At 40.9% G+C, this 21474-nt stretch overlaps 2 protein-coding genes across 6 annotated transcripts; one reads left to right on the top strand and one right to left on the bottom strand.

The window, feature by feature from the left end:
- Nucleotides 1-3177: 3177 nt before the first annotated feature.
- Nucleotides 3178-5956, top strand: ANKRD37 (ankyrin repeat domain 37). Its single transcript, XM_075500218.1, has 5 exons — nt 3178-3423; nt 3743-3895; nt 4606-4697; nt 5233-5462; nt 5753-5956. The coding sequence occupies exons 1-5, from the start codon at nt 3397-3399 to the stop codon at nt 5764-5766; spliced, it is 516 nt and encodes a 171-aa protein (XP_075356333.1). The 5' UTR covers nt 3178-3396; the 3' UTR covers nt 5767-5956.
- Nucleotides 5957-5993: 37 nt separating this feature from the next.
- UFSP2 (UFM1 specific peptidase 2) lies at nt 5994-21443 on the bottom strand. 5 transcript variants are annotated; one of them, XM_075500211.1, is made up of 13 exons: nt 21308-21436; nt 19672-19775; nt 19314-19392; nt 17228-17408; nt 17082-17148; nt 16601-16758; nt 15591-15783; nt 13948-14094; nt 13327-13491; nt 11838-11962; nt 9672-9748; nt 8076-8200; nt 5994-6612 (listed from the first exon to the last, which is right to left on the bottom strand). In XM_075500211.1, the coding sequence occupies exons 2-13, from the start codon at nt 19672-19674 to the stop codon at nt 6526-6528; spliced, it is 1407 nt and encodes a 468-aa protein (XP_075356326.1). In that variant the 5' UTR covers nt 19675-19775; nt 21308-21436; the 3' UTR covers nt 5994-6525. The 5 variants fall into 5 exon arrangements, with proteins under 5 accessions (XP_075356326.1, XP_075356327.1, XP_075356323.1 ...); XM_075500212.1 differs by lacking the exon at nt 21308-21436 and adding an exon at nt 20818-20878; XM_075500208.1 differs by lacking the exon at nt 19672-19775 and having other exon boundaries at nt 21308-21443.
- Nucleotides 21444-21474: the final 31 nt, after the last annotated feature.

Raw genomic sequence — 21474 nt, 5'->3', positions numbered from 1 at the left:
ATACGTGACGGGCCAGGACAGGCTGCGGGTTGGGCATCCACCGGGTCCCTCCCGCTGCCTGCCGGTCCTGTTGCAAATTAAACGCAGAAGCCCGAAATGCTCTGCAGAAAGCGATTATAGGCAAAAATAACAGAAACTCTGAATGCAATCCAGCTAAAAGGGCAACAGGCCACGAAACTTCAGTCTAGCGAATGGGACTTCGCTACTTCCAGTGATCAGAAACTGTTCGTTGTAACGTAGTTTGTTTTCCCCATATAGATACTACAAAACTTTGAAGGATAATTGAGGGAAAACGCTGTCTGAAGCCCATTTCTCCTGAAATGTCAGGCATTGTTCCTACTTCTGTTGACAGCTTCTGGCTGTCTCTCTTATAAAAAGAGTTGTAACGCCAAAATGCTGCGAGAGTGCTTTTAAAATAATCTTTAGCTACATTGCCAGCTTTTTTTTTTTCCTTTTTTTTTTTTTCCCAGATGATTATCATCCTTCCATTTTCGGCAGTGCAATCTGTTTCTATAGCAACAGGGAGAGAGGCAACAGTCAAAAGAGGAGAGAAATGCTTGCGGATTTGTGTGGCTAAACCTGTGGGCTCCGCATGCTGTTTTCCAACTGTCCCAACCGACTTTAAGTGCCAAAAACCTAAAACTCATCCTGATTCGTTTTGTGTAGATGATACAGCCTAAGAAGGCTACAGGAAAATAAACGTCTTGAAAGCATCAATGAATTACTTGATTTAACAGGCAGAGGGAAGAACAGGCTGTGAAAGCAACGATACCCTTCAGCAAAGGCAATTAGCACTGGGCTGCGCGGCTGCTTTTGGTGCTGAAGGGTGTGAGATTCAACAGCATGCCTTGGTTTATCTGGTTGCTTACACACATTTATCAGGACCAGTTTTTCCAATTCCATTTTCTTGATACCTATGCATGATGTGTGGTCTGAGATACGAACCGCAGAGGAATTTTTAGCGAGTTATTTTCCAGAACAGCTGTAGCCGGGAAGCATCGTCCTTAAGTGGCACTTGGGCTGTGCCATACAAAATAGATCAAAATTGTTGCATCTGTGTTTATAACCAATGCAAGTATCAGCCATTCAGCAGCAGAAGAGTTTTGCAGGCACTAATGAGGTGAGCAACATGTGCCACGACGCTCAAGAACTAATTAATATCAAGAATTTGGAGAGAGCTGCGGCTGGCAGGATGTGAGAGTTTGTGTAGGTGGTTAGGCTGGAAAGATGGGATTCCTCGGGTTGCAGCTTGAACCTATGAATTGTCGAGGTAACGTAGGGGAGGGAAAGTCTTTAAAAAAACCCTCTTGGGCGATCCAAGACTATTTAGTCTTAAGCTACTTCTGGATATGTGTATTTTCAGAAGAGGCTTTATAGTTGCATAAACAATGACTGGATTTCTGGCATCTGTGCAGAGTTGTTTCATCCCTAACAATGCACAGGTAGAAGTGTAGGGATTTTATTTGTCTGTTAACTAATTTGCTTGGCTAGCTGTTCAGGAAAAAAAGCATTTGGTAATTACACAGGTGTATTTCTTTCCGTATGAAAGGAGAGGTGAAAACTGTCACTTACTGAAACAATTCTGCTGAATTGCTAACACCGCCTATTTTCCTGGACTTCTGCACCTTTAAAAATGATACTATATATGTTCATATTCCACTACTGATATAATTTATATTTGCTTTCCCAAAGGAGAAGCAGGAAGTAATTGTCATAATGTTTGTGCCTTTATTTCAGAACTATACATACCCTAAAGGAACACTTTTCGGCTTCTTTTCCCTTAACTCTGTTTATCAAAACCATGCAATTTTATTTTTTTTTAAACACATGACTTCTGATTTCCATTTTTTTTTTTAAATGATGGTTGTGATTATGAGTAACTTCCATAACAAACATGTAGGCATTGACACAGAAGGAAATTATCTAGTGGTAAGGAAACAGAATTGTATACCTTGGACACTGGGTTAAGATGCTCTTCCCTTCTCTTCAGGCTTGTAACTGTGACGCGTGATTAGTGGTAATTGAATCCCCTGTCAAATTGGATTTTATAGCATGGAAAGGACAGGCAGTTGCTTTTAAACATAATCTGAGCAAAGACTGTGTCCATGAAAACGAAGTTCCGCAGTTGTTTTATTAAAACTGAAAGCAGTCAGTGAAGGGGACTGTGGCTTCTCTGCACGTGGGCATTCACCTCTTCCACCCCTGCCTTCCCCAGCAAGCATGGACACGGAGTACGAAAGCTCTGCGGGGGGAAAGCAGGTTTCACCGTCAAACGTCACTGTCACCTTGTTCAAAATAGATTTCAAGCAATTTGTTTTGATGGTAACTGCCTTTGAGCGTGGCCAGACCGGTCTGTGGGTGGCAATTTTGTTTGTGACTTTGGCCCAGATGGTACGCCTGACCCTCTCTGGGATACTCAGTGCTGAAGGAAGTGAAAATAGAAATTCAGTTCTTGCAAATGTGTTTTGAACAGATGTAACAGGTGGCTACCCCGACCTCCGCAATCACCGCCACGTCCAGCCCCACTCAGAGTGGCGATGAACTTGCGGTAAGGCGTACGCTGAACGGGAGCCGTGGGTCTGACGGACGGCTGAATTTGTCATGCCTGTTCAGCCTCCCTCGGTAGTGGCAGAGCTCGGGCAGGAAGATAGCGGGGACTTCTTTATGCCGACTTAAGCTTTGTGGGGGAAAAAGTCCAAGTCAATCTTCTTCTTCATTTTTTTTCTTGCCTAGACCCACGTCTGCCTCGAGGTAGTCTTCCCCGAGCAGCGTTAAGGCACACCTTGGCAGAACCAGGTTGGAAGCGGCACTCGGCAACAGCAAATCAAGCAAATACAATGATTAACATACAGCCCGGTTAGCCAGCAGGGCGGGGGTTTCGGTCGAAACCACGCGTCGTCCCCCGACGACGGTGCCAGGCGGAGATCCTCGACCCGCCTTCTCACGGCCTGGCCCTCGCTCCCCGACACCGCCGGCTGCCTGCCCGCGGCAGCCGCTGTCGCGCTCCCAGCCCGGCGGCTTTCCCGCCCTCCCCGCCCGCGCCTGCGGGCCTGCGCCTGCGAGTGTGTGAGGGACGTGCCGGGCCGCCCCCCGCGCCATGGCCGCCCCACCGCCGCCAGCCCCGCTTCCCGGCGCCGCGCCGCCAGGCCGAGGCGGGGCGGGACGGGACGGGCCCCCGGGGAGGCCAATCGGGGCCGGCCGGGCGGCTTTCCGCCCGTGTGCCCCTGTTTGTGTACGTGCCGCGGCCGGCGCCCGGCAGTGGGCGGGGGCTGCGGGCGGGGCTGCCCGCCCGTCGCAGCCTGCGAGGTGCGGCGGAGGGACAGCGTCTTGCCGGGCCTCGCTGCCGCGGCCGCCCCGGAGCCGTGAGAGCCAGGCGTGCTCGGCGCAAGGGCGGCGATGTTGGTGCTGGATTGCAGCTCGGAGGTGAGGCTTGGGGAAGGTCGGTCCGCTGTTCGTGTCTTACCGGGAGCCCAGCTACGGGACCGTATGAAGCGTAGCTTGCCTGGAGTCGCTGCTAGATACGTTGGGGCGCTGCCCATGGCGATCAGTATTTCTGGTTAAGAGACGGGGAGCCACCAAAGCCATGCGCGGAGTGCCTGTTTCTAAAGGGCAGTCTCAAGGAACGTGACGGTCGATGATTTGCGAGGGGCTGTTTTCTGCTCTGGTCCAGTGTTCTCGGACTTGCCGTGGCTTAGTCTGGCAATAACATTGTGCTTTTTTTTTGGTATCTTGTTCATTTTAGTCTGGTAGCTTCAGCAATCTGTTTGAGGCAGGAACCGGTGTGAACGCACCTGCAGATGCCTTTGGTCAATCTCCAGCTCACTTGGCTGCTTGTGGCGGTGAAGCTTTTTTCCTACTTTGGCAACTGCAGACAGGAGCAAATTTGAACCAACAGGTAAAATACAGAAGTTTTGTTTCTCCCACTTCTAATCTGGCATATCAGTAAATCCCATTTATATTATGTATTTTTTTATCTAAGAGAGGTTTTATATACACAGTTGTATTGCATGAGGTATCTGGGGTTGCTTGTTTTAGAGTAACTATTCTAGCATGAACCAGAAATCCTGTCTATATTGCGTTAGCGATTTCATTTACAATTTATAATGCAATTTTCACACTTACAGCGCTGCATGCAGATGTCAAAAGAACTTAATTCTTTTACACAAATGAGTATTCCTTTTTCCTCTGAAATTTTGCCCCTACTTCCAGTAAACATAAGGATTCTTCCTCTGGCCGCAAAGTTTAATTTGCTTAAACCTCTGAGCTGGCAGCAGCACCTTGTTGGTTACAGCAATCCCGGAACGGTGCCGAAAGATGCTGTTAATGAGTGTACAGAGGGGATTCTGGGTAAATCATCTTTTAGAAAGTAAAGGCTAAAGCACGAGTATTGCATGGGATAGTATTTCTACTTTGCTGTGATGAACACACTAAACATTTAATGGCAGTTACCGAGTACACCTCACTAGCTATATTCCTTTAATCTCTCAACTCACAACAGACTGGTATACAGAGTAACACTCCATAAATGGTCATGTTGGAGAACAAGACAGCTTCCTCCTATTTCGCTTCCTTCAAATGATGGCTGTATATAAATTGTGTTTTTAGGATTGCCTTGGAGAAGCCCCGATTCATAAAGCAGCAAAAGTTGGGAGTTTGGAATGTCTTGCTCTCCTTGTTGCTGGCGATGCCAAAATTGAGTAAGTTGAGCTACATTTAGTCATTTCAGTAACAGTGTCAAAGGATACATGTATTTCACACAGTTTTTCTTGTTCAGAGCGTGCATGCTAAGACTGTAAATATAGCATGACCATAGCCATAAAAGCAGTATTAAAAACTGCCAGACATAAACACCAAAGTAGCACAGAACACATGCTGTCCTTTAGTTCCACATTCAAGACCTCTGTAGTAACTGCTAAGAGACTATTCCCGATCCTAAGTTCTCCTTGTTCATTTTCCATTTTGACTCATGCTGTGCTCACCTTCCTCTTGCCTTTCTGATCTGCTAAACCAGTCATCATCTGACAACAAATTTATTTTAAAATAATTATTCCTTGTGGCATTTAATACCATCCCTCTGTATGAGTAGAGCCCCATGCTATCATTGACATTGTTTCCTTGGTATTGATTCTCTGTACTTATTTTTATACCTTTCTAAAGTTAATCTTGATCAGTGCTTGCTCATAATATATATTCCAGTTTAATTGAATGGTTATTGTTAATGCTGTGTTTCAGCTTGTGCAACAACAGCGGACAAACAGCAGCAGACCTGGCACTGGCTTATGGCTTTCTGGAATGTGCCAAGTTCCTCACCACAATTCAGCACACTCAGACGATGAAACTGAGAGAACACTCTGGCTCCTCACTAAGTGACAAATGTGGCTTGCTGAGAGAGGATCCAGCAGCACAGAAACAAGAGTGTGAAACCAGCAGATCCATAAGCAGGAAGAGGAGAAGATCAGATGGTGTGTAACGCTGTTGGTTTACTACAATTCAGAATATTTATCTTTTTTTTTTTAATGCTTTTAGTATTTAAGTAAATAAATTTGGTGGTAGATACATAGCAGTTAGATGTAGAAGCCTGCTAGTAAGGATCAATATGCATAGGGATTTAAGGTTATGGTCTTATCAAAAATGGATAGGGCATGGGGAATGCCACTGAAAAGGCTACTTTAACATGGGGGGGGGGAAGAAAGTGTAGGTACTTTTACTGATGGAGTAGCTAAGGATTTATTCTTGTTTGTTCATATGACAGATCTTGTCTCCTAGCTGACAAAAGAAACCGCTTGTAATCCCAAAGTGAAATCAGGGGGAATGCGAAGTCTGAAGAAACATGACTGGACTATGTATTGAGCAGCCAGATGTGTACGCTGGTATGTTGTCTCCTTCCGAGAAGGAGGAAAGGTCGTTTATTTCTACTTCTTACAGAAGACTGTTGTGGCTTTTTTTTTTTTCCTAGAATAGTTGTGTTCATACAGCTATAAATAAATGAGCATATAACAATGAATTCTCTCACATGTTTTTTCTGTGTAAATATGAGAACAAAGTTCATAAAATTCAGTACATATAGCCATTTTTCTCCCACTCCTCTTCTAAAATCAACAGTACCAGCAGCAAGTGATACCTTTGAACGGATTCATAGTGCACAAGACAGCTGGCTACATGAAACCTGAAAGGTAGAGCACAGTTCATCTTTTTGGCAAGAAAGAATTCCATAAAATAAAAGGATTGGGCATTTAATCTGTAAAGATTTTAGCATAACAAGAAATACTATATAAATATAAAGCTGTCCTAGCCAAAAGAAGAGAGTATTAGTTACCTAATAAATGAACTGTATTTCTTACAAATACACAGGAGAACTTATTTTTAGAGGTTTCATTTAAAAAAAAATTCTTAAATTACGCAAGCAACATTTCTATTTCAGCTGGGTTTTGATTGACTTAAAGCATTATTGTGATAAATAACAAGACAGTTATATCTAGATCAGCTAGTATTCTAGCTTAGCATGTTCCAGCCTAAGAGTGGAATTTAAATAGTTTTTGGTCGTTGAGGTAGGCACAGATTATAATAGGCGTCCTTGTTCCAAAACTCTGGGCCCTTCCATCCACACCAGCCCTGTCCAAGAAAAAGCAAGATAGCATTTAAGTCTACTACGGATTCTGTTTTTCTTATCTACTACTACTAGATCAATTTTATTTTACTAATTTTAGTCTAAGCTGTATGAATTCTTTTCAAGTATCGATAGAATGCAATGACACACAATATTCAGAAAGTTCTCTACATGCCTGGAACACATTAATGGAAAACACATTACAGAGTCTCTCTCTCCCCCTTCCTCCCTCCCCACCCCAGCTCTTTTGCTGAGAAGTGGCATCTCTTCTTTTTTCCCCCCACTTCCCACTGCCTTCTGCTGCTGCAGAGAGACTAACACTATTCTGAAACCTCTATCATTCTCAGAGTTTCCATTTCTCTTGTCTTGAATCCTTGCTGCCTTTGGTAACAGTTGATATTTCAGAGCCAAACAGAGCTCTTAATATCAGAAGGCGAGCTGTTGATCATGATTTAGCAGAAAACAGTCTAACAAAGCTCTTAAGTTTGCAGAGTACCACATAATTATGTGAGGTGTTCTTGAAGAAAAGAGCTACAAACTTACAGTCCACCTCAGTTCCTCCCCTCCCCTGCCAGTTTTGATGAGGAAAGGGGCTTCTGCATGTATTTTATCCTCCTGGACCATTCCTGAACACCTTGTAGCTGTAACAGCCTTTGGTTCTACCTGTTTTTTGGAAATTGTTTCTTTCTGTATTCATTTCAAGCTTTGATCATTATGGGGCTAGTAAAACATTTCTTCAACAGCTTTTCTAGTTGGGCCCAACCCAAGGCTATTAAATAAAGGTATGAAATAAAAGTTGCTATTTGCAACTTAATATGAAGAACAGAAAACAGATTGATTACTTAACACCTATAGGATGATTTAGCCACTTTCCCAGTTTAAGTTTCTGACACTGTTTACTGGTTTAGAATGTGCTATGTCATCCCTTTCAGTAGCTTTAAATGCAGAAATAACATTACATGCCCTTTAGTTCTTCAGAGTTTTCCCAGATTTTTAAAAAAGCTCAGTACCTGGCCTTTAAACTTAGTTCAAGGCCCGATTTGAGAACGCCTAGTGTTGGAATTTTTTTAAATTTTAAATAAATGGTTATCTTCTCTCCTTCAGTAGCAGCATTTTACAGGCTGAACAGAGTTTTCTGTTCCATTCAAAATACCAAACACATTTATTGTCTATACTACTGGGTAAAAGGGGAGATGGTTTAATTCAGAGAAAGTAAAGAACGTTTCTTTGTACTCCAATAACTTTATGTAGTTGCTGACCCAATATATCTTCTCCAAAGACACTAAGTTTCAGAAACTAACAGTAAGTAGCACATATGCAGGTTAACTGGGATCAGCACTTCCTCCATAAGGAATGTAGAAGCCATAGAACGGCCAGTTTGTGTTTGGCTGTACGTTATTTGTTTAATGCCGAAATATATGTATATACATACATGTGTATATATATGTGCATATGCATCAAGCCTCACCTTTTCCAAAATAACATGCAGATCTTCTCCTCCAGTGTAATGTGGGTCTAAAATCAAATATTTTATGTGCCCCGTAGTCTCATTCCAAGCCACTCCTAATATCGTGTGAGCCAGAACACCTCCACCTAAAATAGGAGGAACACAAATTGCTAAAAATTTTTCACTGAGATTAGCTAAATATGCAAGCCTAAACTAAAAGTACATCAATGCTTTCTGTTAACAGATTAGCTTGGTTATCAAAATGATTCTGAAGCTGTCCTACATAAGATTCTTCACACTATTAAACAATATATCTTTACTACAACTAGGGAAGGTTACTTATTTTTACTTTACTTACTACAACTAGAGAATTTACTTCCCAAATTTCTTCCATGTCAGCAAGGCAGGTTAAATCCTCAGCACTTCCACCAGATGAAGTCAAGAATATTTCAAACGTCTGTTTTGCTCACTTTTTCTTTAAAGAAACTTAACTGTAGAAAAGGAATCTGGAAAACTTGCCAGTTGTAAAATGACTAAAATTAGAATAGAAATCAGAATTTCTGGATAAGGGTTATCTGCTGTTTTCTACTAAGTTCCATCAACAGATATTAGGGGCAGAGTAGTAATTTCTGACTCCCCTTTCTCTAGCCTGCAAACAGGAAAAGGGGATGTTTGATGAGTTGGCCACAGGTCGACTCCTGCATGTTTCTTTCAGATAGCATGAGGAGTTTACGTCCTTGGAATACTGCAGTAATGACTCCACACAACAGACAGGAATTGCAAAAATCCCAGAAGAACACAAGCAAACCCCCACCCCAAATGCCAACCTCTGCCCCCCCAACAACAACAAAGATTAAACCAATCCACAAGAGAGCATTACAGGGAAGGAGAAGTTACAGACTAAAAGATTTTTCACTATAGGATTCAAAATTCTTGAAATTCAGACAAAAAGGCTGCTGAAAGGCCAAGAATATTTCTTACCAAAATCTGGACTTCTGGCACCTCTTTTTTGAGAGAGTAACACTATCTTTCTGGAGTGCCACATACCGATTGCAAAAATCGCTAAAGTTAAAATTTTATTAAAGCTGAAAATGATATTTTTCAATATTATTAATTTTCTAAACCACAGCCATCTTGGAAATAGCTCAATTAAAGTTACAGTGTTCTTACGAATGGCATTTCTTATGCTACCAACATTTCAGATTACTAAAACTGGTCTTAAGAAGAATTTGGATAATACCCTTCTCTTCAAAGCCAGATAAACACTACTCTTCTGTGATGGGAAGTTTTGGGGAACTGTATGAACCTCTGGCTCCTCTAGAGAGCAGAAGTCAGCTCTCGAGTTCTGACTTCAACAGCAGTTTTTAAGAACACCATTAGGATTGACTTTTGTTACCAGGTTTAATACTGAGCTTGGGAGAAATACTGAGTGAAAAGATACCAGCCAGACTAAACTGTATCATTTTCCAGGCTCGCTTGGGAAAAGCATAATTTTTAATTCATCTAGAGTTTTGATTAACTCTTGTACAGTAAACTGAATGAGTTCTAATTAAAATGAAATTTATCACAGGGAGGCCATGCACTTTCATTGGCATTCTTCGATACTCAAGCACTTACCAATCATAACTGGAGTTCCTTCAGTCTTGAAATGATTAGCAAGCTCTCTTCCCTGCAATGCTAGTTCAGAACCCTGGCTAGGTAAGAAAAAACAGCAATAGATTTGTCATCCTCACTAAGCTTAATTCTCTAATTAGCCATTATACTCATTAACTGCATAGGTAACTGATTAGGAAGTGGCTTAGTGTTTCTGTGTAAACATCCTGGGACAATCTGAAAAAAAGTTTTTTAATGCAAGTTACAGATTCTGGTTGGACCAAGGAATCTACTGTAAGCCCAGTTGCCACTGGAGCACCTGGAGTCACCCAGCTTCTATAATGTGTCTGCTGCTTGTCTCCCACAGTGGGGACAGCTGGTAAGCCCCAATGGCTCCCTCCAAGCAGCTGAAAACCAGACTGGCTACATCTGTCAGCAAGGGGGAGTCTGAAGTAACAGGACTTCATCAGAAACATAACAAAAATAAGGTGTTGATAAAGGTGTTTATAATGACGTCTCTTAAGATAGGTTTCCACTGTAATTGCACAAGCAATTGCAGTACTCATACCTGAGTTGGCTTTAAAAAAAAAATCAAATGTCAAACAACATTAGTAATCTGTTCAAAGCAACACTGAATTTAGCTTTATTATAATCTCCCTGCTTTCCTTTTCAACTCTGGGGACCAGCCACAGACAAAGAAGTCTAGATGGGAGAGAAAGGCACACACACAATACAGCTGGGAGTCGGAGCTGAAGACATACGTCTGCTGGACACTCGTATTCCCCTTAGAAGACTGACAGTACTCCCAAAAGTGGTGACAGAAGCTAGGCAAGGAAATCAGAGATATTTTTAATATCTTGTCTTTGTATTTCTTCAGGTAGTGGCTAACCTTTTGAAAAGCCAAAAAAAGCCCGTGTGCCTGCTTCTCAAGTTCCTGAAGAGATGGATTAAATGCAGGCAGAATAGGCAACTAGAACTCTGGGAAACGAGGCATTTACAATAATGGATTCAGCACCAGTGTTGCTGGTGCAGCTGTGAAGTCTTATTTCCATAAAGAGTTAGAGGTGCTAGCTGGAAATAAGCCCAAGACAAAAATGCTATCCACTGCCAGTGATCAGCTGCAAAAGATGCATGACACCACTACTTCTCAGCATGGTAGTGATGTTGGCTTTTCATAATCCTGAAAAACAGTGGTGCTCTCTTATAGCAGCACTATGAGCAATTCTACCCAGTTCACAAGGGAATCTATTCGATATTCTTATGTGCAGGAATAAAAACCTTCATACTGGCAGGGCCTGTCACAGCTGCTATAAATAATAGGTGGATCATCTGCAAATATAAGCTCTGGAACAAAAAAGATTAAAATTGGCTGTATAAAGCTTTACAAAATACTGAAGAAGTGAACTATTTTCCTACCATTAAGAATCACCATCACCATGGTCACATGCTCTTTTAGAATATTCACAGTAGAATTTACTCTAAATAAACATAACTCATGAGTAGTATTTTGTTTGACTAGAATTTTCATACACGCTAAGTCAGTATATATTCTTTATTTCATGACTGTATTTATGACAAAGTGTTCAGGGATTTGTTAGTCTGCTTAGTACTGCCTAAATTATAAAAATCCAGTAATTTTACTTCTCATAAACGCTGAACCCTACTTGTAGGGTTCTTTATTGTGTACGAGAGCATCAGATTGTCAGAATGGAAACAAATCCCTTGTTTTATCTGTTGCACAAACCCAGAAAAAGAGAACACTATTTCCAGGCTGCTCAACAATTTGCCTCAATCCTGAACTGACACATTAGCTCTGTGGACAAAGTAATAATTTACTGTCAGTGCGCATTCAGTTCATTATGACCGCCAGACTGTGTGCCTGCTGCAAAAATTATATTTGTGGTACAAAGTGACAGGCTGAATCCCACATCAGTTTGCATATAATTAAGCAATTTATAGCAACTGCAAACTAGAACCCCAAGCCCACAAGAAATTTAGCAACACCTTCATTTGTAAGCACTTAGCACAACCAAAGGCAGGAATACAGGGTTTATGAACAAGGAAGCCTTAAAAGATTTATCATCTCTTTTATTATCCCTATTATCCCACGTATTGTAATGGTAATTTGCATTTTAAGGCATTCAGTCTTTTTAATAATTACTGAGCTATTAAACAGATACTGATTCTTACCTGACAAATAATATTTTTGATGTTATTCCAAAAAGCTGATTCAAAACAAGCTGTACCTCAATTGAACCAATCCATTGCCGTGACCCAACAAATGCGGCAGGCTTGTCTCCAGCATCAACCAGCGCCTTTGCAACATCATGATGAAGAAGAAAAACAAACGTCAACAACATATAGCAGGCAATTCCACCACTTTTTGTGAACAAAGTTGATTTATATATATGGGAACGTATTTTGAACCTAGCCAGTCAAAAGCAGACAAATGGATGTTGAATTCATTCGTTGCAGTTCTGTTTTGGAAAGGTTACTTGAACACCAATACAGACAGTGGCTACAAGCACAGAATATAACCCCAGGTCCACAGGCAGACTTCAAGCTGGGATAGTGAGCACTGAGCTGCCTAATAATGGAGTGCATCATTTGTACTGCAGAATCCACTTCAGACTGAACTACCTGGATTCCCATTCAAAGCGTCTCAGAAAAGGATCCATAATATAGTGCTCTGAGGAAGAGGCCACTGAAATACACCGAATGTTGTGGTTTATTTTAAACTCTTCTCCATTCTGAGGCTTATATGTTACATGCAGCACTTGAGGGGCCTCTTCCGCTCAGGATACAAAGCCCACAGTCTCCTGAAGGCTACTGCCCTTTTCTAGATGTCTAAAAATACCACAGGAGTGCATGGACTTCAGTTGCTTTTAGGTTTAGGTGTCGACTGAGAAAAGTTCAGGAAATACAGTTTTAACTTCAGTGCTCACATCCCTATTAGGTATGATGAAAGTCATTTTATGGACTGAATCAAACTTTGCTAAAAATGTTCAGTAAATAAATATAACATGAAGAACTATTTTTGGAAGACTGAAGATAATTGCAGTAATTTTTGCTAGGCATACAGTATTAGCTACCCAAGCCTACAGTTTTCCTTCAGTGCTGTTAACAGAAATGAACATATTCAGGGATGCATTTGAATTCACAATAGAAAAAGAAGTGAAGGAGAGTTAAAAAAAAAAAAAAACCAAAACAGGAAAAGCCCCCTATTCTCAAAGGCAAAGTTGCAAAATAAAGCAGTAAATCAATGTATAGCATATGGGGACTAATCCAGCTGTCACTGAAGACAAAAGTCAGTTTTAAAACTGATTTTAATATGACACATTGGCTTGTTTTCTTTCATTTGGCAGAAACAGTGAAAAAGTCATAATCTGAGCTTCTAGTAGAACATTAATCCAAGGAAATATTTAGAAGACTATTTTAATGAGTCTTATTTGTACAGATAATGTCACCCGACACTGATAAACATTTGGAGACAGATCTCCTATAATAAAACTTGTTAAAATTAGTAATTCAGAACTACTATAGTTCAATTTAAGAGATAAATTAAAAATATCACACAACTCTGAAGTCTAAAATATATGAATTTGATATTTAAAAAAATAATCTATACAAACTTTTCTAGACAAATATGCATAAAATAATCTGCCTAAATGTTCGGTACCTGTTGAATTTCCTTGTGTGTTGGTATAGGTGTATCAATGTAACCTTGGTGCTTGAACCAAGAACAGATTGTCTGCAGAGACCGATAGGCACAGCCCCAACCACTGTCATCGATCCGATCCTGCATATAGTGGTGATAACTATATACACCACGTACTAAATAAACCTGCACAGAAAGAGATAATACAAATGAATCTGATGACACTTGCATCAATGTTCAGAAAAGTCACGTGACTTGTCACTTGCACTGTAAAAGCTTTCAGTTGGGGATTGCAAATCTTTGGAAGAACTGAAGGGTTGTTACTCACACATTATTACTCCTCCTTTTTTTTTCTCCTAAACATCTCCATTCATAGTTTTAGTTTCTGTCCTGGTTCTGAGAAATTTTCAAGATACATGCTAGAAGTGTGTACATCCTTTTCCAAGAAAATGCAATTTCTTTGGGACAAATATAGCTAAAGCAATGCCATTTTGTGCAGAGAAGCCCTTTTGCTTAAAAGGCCAAGTCAGTTACTTCACTTTGTCATCTATACAGTATTGACTATCTAAATTACTACTTTCAACAACAGATATCAAGTAAAATAGGAAGTACTTTCTTCCAAATGTATCAGTTTAAACTTACCATACCAGACTCCGTACCAGGTGAATTAAGATGTAAATGTGGATTTCTGAGATACCCATCTTTATATGGTTCATCTGGAAAATGATAAGCATTTGCTCTCTTGAAATATGGCCTGTCACAAGGCAGATTGAATAACCCATGCAATTCCTACATGCAAGTTAGAATAAAAATAAAGAGCACAATTCAAATTTTGGATTAAAAGAAACATCACATTGTAAGTAACAATAAAGACATAAACAGTTTTAACAGCATAGTTTAGCAAATCAATATATTAAAATCTGCTTAATTAAATATTCAGCATGTATGTTTACTACTAGATCTCACCTCTCAAAGGAAGCTCAGGGAGGCTTACCTCCTATCTAAACGGCCCACTATTTTATGGAGTCCTGCTACATAACGCCTGCCGCTGGAGCCCCACTGAAGATATCACAAGTGACAAGTGTCTTATGGAAGTGTGATAAAATACACCATACTAGAAAAGGATTACAGGTTTATCTCTGTAGTAGATAGATACACACACTCTGAATTATAATCTTAACTAATATTGACGACATACAAACACCACATACTGAGCTTATGGTTTAAGCAGATTCAGTCTATTTTTAAATCTCTTAAGCACTGTTTACAACACAGCAGCCGTATTTAAAGAGATATATTGTCTTATTTCACAGAGCTTAAGAGTGAAGGGAATGATGAGATCATCTAGGATAACGTGTGTAACACAGGTAATACATTTTACGCAGATGACCCAACACTGAACCCAATTACATTAGCTACAGTAACACTTAGCAATCAGTGGATAAAAGTGAACAGAAGACAGAGAGCAGGAAAGACTTAATGTGCCACAAACGCCTGAGGGCTCTGCAAATGCAAGGAATAGATGAGGCTTTATATACCTAGCAATGCTTCACACGGAGGAAGAAAATGAAAAATCCCCATGGCTTCTACACCTCTAAGGCAGCAGAAGATTCTTTCCCCGCACTCAGTATGTGTAACTGTGTGACCTGAACTGGTACCTGCCAGGTACAAGTCTCAATCTGAAAGGATTGCCACATCAGAACATTTTTACACCTCATCCATATTCCTTTTTCTAGATGTGCCAACCCAGAAGGCAAAAAACAAATAAACAAAAGCTAAGGCTGGTCAGTTGTGAGCCACAAAAAGCAGCTCCCCACAACCAAATAAACAAAAACCCGAACACCACACAACCCCAAGAAAGAAACAAAACAAAACAAAAAAACCCCAACCCTAACCCTTTCAGGACATCTGTTAGAGCCTGAAAGTAATAACACGCTCAAGTAATCTGATATTTTACCACGGAAGTGGAGAAATTCAAAGAATCCAGTACCAGAAGTATAATTTAGATAAAACCTATCTAAAAAAAACCTATGTAGTTTTAAAGTTTCTATTGTTCCCTTACAAAAATGAGATCTGACACATTTTATAAAATAAATTCTAATAAATCAAGCTTCCACATTCAGTATACTGCTTCAGTTATAATAAAAATAAATTTAAAAAACAGCAGTATCTGTTAGTATTTAATTCTACGTTGGCTGAATGTAAAGCTTTACCACTGCTTCATTTACAATAATAATTATAATTAAAAAAAAAAATCAGGCTCTGTTAGTATTTGTTGGCTTTACCTTTCTGTAACTTTCCAGTTGATCATCTGAAATACCTGTAGGATACGAGATTGTAACAAGGTGATTTTTTCCTGGTAACATGAAATGAAATTGCTCTGGTACCACAATTGATGTTCCCTTCATATATTTCATGATACATCTTTCCATGTCAGTTAACTGCCTATGAATTGCTTTCACTAGGAGACTTTGTACCCTGCAAAGTATAAGGGAGAATATTTAAGAAGTAGAACAGTGATGGTGGATCATTTTCTCTCATAGCTCTGATAGTTATACAATACTTATATGCATATTTGCACCTGGTCTGATGAACTTACTACTTCCATGCTTCCACTCCCACACAGAAAGACAGAACCTCACCGTGCTTTACTCAAAGCACGTCTGCACACAGAAACTACCCCCTAGTGATTCAACCCTCCAAAGTGCAGGTACTCTGGTCTCCTATCAGAAACACAACCATTATGAGCATTTGACAAAATAAAAGTTACATATATGACTATATGGGGTCTTTTTTGCATTTTATCCACCCCACCTCATTTAGCATCCTTCAGAGTCAAATCGTATGTAAAGTGCAAGGAAAAAATATAGAGGAAGACTTCAATGTTTTCTACCTTCACCTACCCAGCTGCAGCCCCTAACGTAGTACTGAGATTACAAAGGCCCATCAAATACATTCCAACTCTCACTCTTTTATACACACTCACACACTTACATGAGTCTTTAGAACATTTTCCTGACTTTCTCAATTCCTCGCTAAGCAATGGTTACGAGTTCTCAAATCTATCAGACATTGATAAATGATAATTTGTAGATAGCAAAAAGATTGTGTCTCAAGATTATTAAGGCTAACAACTGTCTATAGGAGCTTTAATTATTTATACAGTTAAAATTCCAGTACAAAAATACTATATGCTACTTCATTGAACTGATTAATGATATGATAGCTTTACTTCATTATTTCAAGAAAAAGCAGAAATGAAGCTGAAAAATTACAAGTTCAGGATAACACTTACTTTCCCCATGTTTCTTCTGGAGAAACAGATACAACAACATCAACTGGTAATGTCATATTAATGTAGTGGTGTTCCTTATTTTCCCTTTCAATGACTGGAGCCAAAGCAGCTAACGAAGACGTCATTTCCAACATGAGGTCTACATTGACTATCTGCTGCTGCAGAGAATAAAGACACCAATAGTACACCTCCAACAACACATGCACCAAGAAGGCAAAAGTAAGATTGTAGATATTTGGTATCAAACTCAGTGATGAAATAACTGGCTTTAAAAAAAGCTAGTAATGTTAAAGACAAACTTCTACGTGCTGATCTACTGTAGATGGATCTCTGCATTCACACTGAGTCTCAATGACTTTAAAAGGATTCTTTAAGTCATATCAATGTCTATTTGTGTACAGAAAAGCCTACGGAGGGCAGGTCTAAAATGCTTAAATGATAGGTTGTCTGATATAATTTATTAGTGTGGTGAGACACATACCGTATCTTGTAACTTTTTATCCTTTTTTTTGCCAAGCTTTCGTTTGGTCTCATCATCTTGATCAAATCTGAAGCATCAACAGAAAGAGAAATTTCTATAATATGAAATTAATTATTAAAAAATTATATATTTTTAAATATACTCACTGTATAAATCGTCTTATCTCCTTACAAGCAGAATCATCAGTCAGCTCTGGAACAGTGTTCATGCCATTGTTAGGCCACACATAGACTGAACTGTGGCAAATTCTTAATACAAGAACATCTGAGGACAGTTTGTTTGCAAGATCACTGAAAACATATCCTAACGCCTTTTTTGTTGATGCCTCTGAAACACAATAAGGATACAATTAGCCTAGAAAATTCCCTCACTTTTGTTGTAGCTGCTGGGCATACATTTTTAAAAAAATTGGTATGTTTTGACTTGAATAAAAACATAAGTGCTGTTATGATCAGAAAAATGGCTATGTAAACAAAAACTGAGATAAGATTTCACTTAGCAGGTCTGTCTCAAACATTCACCCTCATACATGACTGAAAAAAAGTGTACTGTTTCTCTCAGGTGCTGTCAAATATGAAGAGCGGAATGAATTACAGAAGAATAACCTACACCGCAGTAGATTCTCACATCAATAACTCTTAACCAAGTCTACAGTTACAAACAAACTTCTATGTACAAACTTCTACATATGGTTATATTTAGTTTTTTGAGTAAATACTGGAAAGATTCAATCTGAGTCACATGTTTCTAACTTCCTATAATTATCCAGGAATACAAACCAAAAACATACTAAATCTTTGGAAAAGCAGGGCCTACACTTCAGCAACAGACCAAATGTTGGCCAATGTACACCTGTAACTGCAAGCCACACCCTGGTCAGCCTGAATCTTTATTACTGGTATAGACATCTGTCTTTCAGAGCTTGACTTGACTTTTTAAGTTTCACCCACTCCTTACAACCTGAACCAATACTGGATATGACAGAGCAACTTTTGCACATTACCAGCATTGTTTTCCTCACTGAGGGGATTAACAGCCATTACTTAGAATGCAATGAGCTATACAAAGCCTAACAAGCTATCAAAGACTATGCTGAACTGTATTTCTTTAACACATTAACTTAGATTTAGCCACTATTATTAGTTGACTTTTGCACTAGAAGTCTATAAAAGCTACAGTATTAGAAAAATCAAACAAACCCCAACATATTTAGCTAAATCTCCTCCAAAAGAAAATCCTCACTGCCTTCAAGGGAATGGTCTGCCATATTCACATACTAACTATTTCTCTGTAGAATATTATGCTGCACTTGGACAATCTCAGCATCACTCTGCTTCGCTGTGGTTGAAATTCACTACAGCGTAAATAAAGTCAGATAAATAGCCCTTCTCTGAGGATGCAATTCACAAAAAGCCGCTACGCGTTAGGCCAACCTATTCAACGCTTCTATTCCACATCATGAATTGAAGCGAGCCAAAGTTCCTTTTCAAGGTTCAATAGCATTGAATTCAGAGTTTCTACTATAGACATGTCCTTTTAAAATCCAGAATGAGCTACGGTTAGGCCAGAAACACCCTCCTTCCGCACTCTGCCCTGCAATAGCTCAATGGCCACTGATAGTCTTGAGTAGACTTTTTGAAGTGAATTTCAGATTATTGTAAGAACACAGGACTAAAGGAGCCTCTTAACGCCACATGGTCTAATCCCTTGTTATCACATGGGATTGCAGTAGCCAATCCCACCTACATTCAGTAGAGTAACTAGTTAGCTTGTTCATCTTCTCTATTGCTCTAGAATTACTAGACCACAATCTCAAAGCTGTATTATTAATATAATCCCGTTATGACCAAATTAATTGTCATTAAGTCACTCTGTTTGCTTTGTGGCCAAATCTAAGTTATTAGTTATTCTCTGTTCATTTGTTTAATTTCAGGGTCAACTTTGGGATCAAACTGAAAAGTGATCCCAATACCATATCCATAAGCAAGAAAAACATGTAAATAAAAGTGGAAATTTAAACTTTACTTCAAATTAAAATAAAAAACATACATGGAAAAAGACTGTCAGAAAATTGATGGAGATAAAAAATAACATTTTTTGGACATAATCTTTAGGGGTCTGGGAAGAAGCACTTAACATCTGGTAAAATGCCAAGAAAATAAACATCATAGTTAATTAACATTTATATATTATCCTTTCATTAAGAAATCTGTTATAGTCTTACAGACACACCATCAGTAGTTGCTAGCTGAAATGCAAGATCCAAGCCTCCTCTTATTCTAAAGAGTATGTCCATAGCTTCTAGAATCACCTAAGGAGGAAAAAAGAAAGAGGCAATGAAAATGAATAGTTATTTCAGCATGCTTTCTCTCAAGTTACAGTTGACTGTTATTATGCCACAGTGTGCGAGCACACCAGTAATTACTGCAGCTGCTCAGGGTACAAAAGGCCAGTGAATAAAGAGGGAACTGAGCAGTGCAGCAGCACATAGTTGCCAGAGCCAGTACCTCAACTACGTGAGTGCTGCTACAGGCAGCCCTTAAAACACATTTCCTACCTAAACAAGAAAGTCTTAATTCTATACTTTTACCATTTAGAAATATGTTGGGTAAAATGTTGTTGTTTCTCATTGTTTCAATCCAAATGTGTTTCTCTCACAAGTCTTCTTCCAGTTCAAATAAACCAAGGAGTGCTCTAAGCAGTAGAGCAGAAAGGTAATTAAGCACATCTGTAGGTGTGCATTCATCCTGGTTAGGAAATCACAGCTTCAGGGAAAGGGAAAAAAAAAAAGGGGGGGGGGGGGGGGGGGAGAGGGGCGGATACAACCTCTAGAACCCAGGCTGAGTTTCACGTTTGACAGGAGAGCTGCTTTATAGCTGCACAGAGACCACCCAGCTGTTTTTTTTCCCCTTCCCAATTCCCTGCTCTGCGTCCCCACAACTGCTCGTTCCAGACATTTTAACATGAACTTCACCAGAGAACTCATGCAGATGGAAAACCACCCTCTTATTGAGAGAAGACATTTTCAGCCAGATCGATTCCCAGTCAAGCTCAACGTACCGCTACAAAAACAGTTGAGCCAGTAGAGAGAGGAACAAAAGGTGACAGCTCAGAAGAGTGTGGGCATTGCTCAATCTAACAGTCCACAAAAAGAAATGCTTCGCAGCCTTAATTGCTCTAAAAAACCCCACCAGACACCTGTAAGAATAACCACACTAAGACGCTTTGGAAAGACTTACCACATAACTGTTTGCTTACAAGGTATGGGAAACTTCCAGGTGCAAGGCTATCGTTATTCATGAAATAAAAGAATCAAAAAACAGGACTAATTTTCTTTCCATTTAAAGTATTCTAAGCAGAAATGTAAAAAAAGATATGCATGCCTGATGGAAATATAAGCATCTACACTTTTCGCTTTGGACAAAGGGTTTTTGGGTTTCCATTATTCTGGAATGCCAAAGTTTACTCCAAGAAACAAAAAAGGCAAGATTGCAATGTCTAACGTTTTGGTTCCTGAAGCATAATCCTGAACTATTTTAGATAACACAGTTATCTATGTTAAAAAGGTCTTGGAGCGTGGGATCCACAAGTGCCAGCATCTGAAAAAAAGTCTGCCTGGGCTGATGCGAAAGGTGTTTTTTATTTGAATTATTACAACACAAGAATAACGTTCACGAATGAAAAGCAGAGCTCTGCAAAAGGAGGGAGAGGATTTGCCCTTTTGATAGTGGCTCACCACAGATGATGAGGTCTTCCGACAAATCCCTGACAAAAGCCACGCAGGCTGAGACCCGCAGGGTCCCCAAGGGCGACAGGAAAGGCTGCTGCGAGGGGCGGACGAAGGGGGCAGCGCGGCCTGGACGCTGCAGAAAGGGCCTCGCACCCGGAGCTCCCGAGGGGCCTCGACACCTCCCCCCGAGGTGCCCCTGGGGGCTGGAGGCCCAAACGCCGCCGCGGAGCACCCACCGGGGAGCGGGCAAGCGGCCACCGGCCCCCAGCCCGCCCCGCTCGCCACAGGACCGGGCAGCGCTGCAGACCGCTCCCCCGCGGCCGTTTCGGGTGTGGGGGGGAACGGCTGGGGGGACGTCTAGGGCAAGCCCCCGGCCCCGCTGCTAGCCCAGCCCGAGCGGGAGCCGAGCCCTGCCCTGCCCGCTGAGGACAGACCCCCGCCGCCGCCGCCGCCGCCGCCCCCCACCCGCGGGGCCCCGGGGGAGGGGCGGACTCACCACGTCCGTCAGCGCCGCGGCGGGGGCCGGGCCCGGCCGCATCCTCCCCGCGCACGCGCGCTCCCGCCCGGAGGGCGGCGCTGCGCGAGCTGGCGGCACGGACGTTTCCCCCCCCCGGCGGAAACGGCCGGCGGGAGCCACGTGACGGCTGACGCCCCTCCTCCCCC

Source organism: Mycteria americana, chromosome 4 (assembly GCF_035582795.1).
Source record: "Mycteria americana isolate JAX WOST 10 ecotype Jacksonville Zoo and Gardens chromosome 4, USCA_MyAme_1.0, whole genome shotgun sequence".
In the NCBI taxonomy this organism is placed as follows: domain Eukaryota; kingdom Metazoa; phylum Chordata; class Aves; order Ciconiiformes; family Ciconiidae; genus Mycteria; species Mycteria americana.
The sequence above is the reverse complement of the archived record's forward strand: the minus strand, read 5'-3'. Positions and strand labels throughout refer to the sequence as shown.

Coding starts and splice junctions, on each gene's coding strand:
- ANKRD37 (XM_075500218.1), top strand. CDS start 3,397: ATGTTGGTGCTGGATTGCAGCTCGGAG. Junction 3,424..3,742: donor TGCTGGATTGCAGCTCGGAG/GTGAGGCTTGGG, acceptor TGTTCATTTTAG/TCTGGTAGCTTCAGCAATCT. Junction 3,896..4,605: donor GAGCAAATTTGAACCAACAG/GTAAAATACAGA, acceptor TTGTGTTTTTAG/GATTGCCTTGGAGAAGCCCC.
- UFSP2 (XM_075500208.1), bottom strand. CDS start 21,349: ATGCGGCCGGGCCCGGCCCCCGCCGCGGCGCTGACGGACGTG. Junction 9,749..11,837: donor TCAAAAATATTATTTGTCAG/GTAAGAATCAGT, acceptor TTTCTTACCTAG/CCAGGGTTCTGAACTAGCAT. Junction 8,201..9,671: donor AGGAACTCCAGTTATGATTG/GTAAGTGCTTGA, acceptor CTCCTATTTTAG/GTGGAGGTGTTCTGGCTCAC.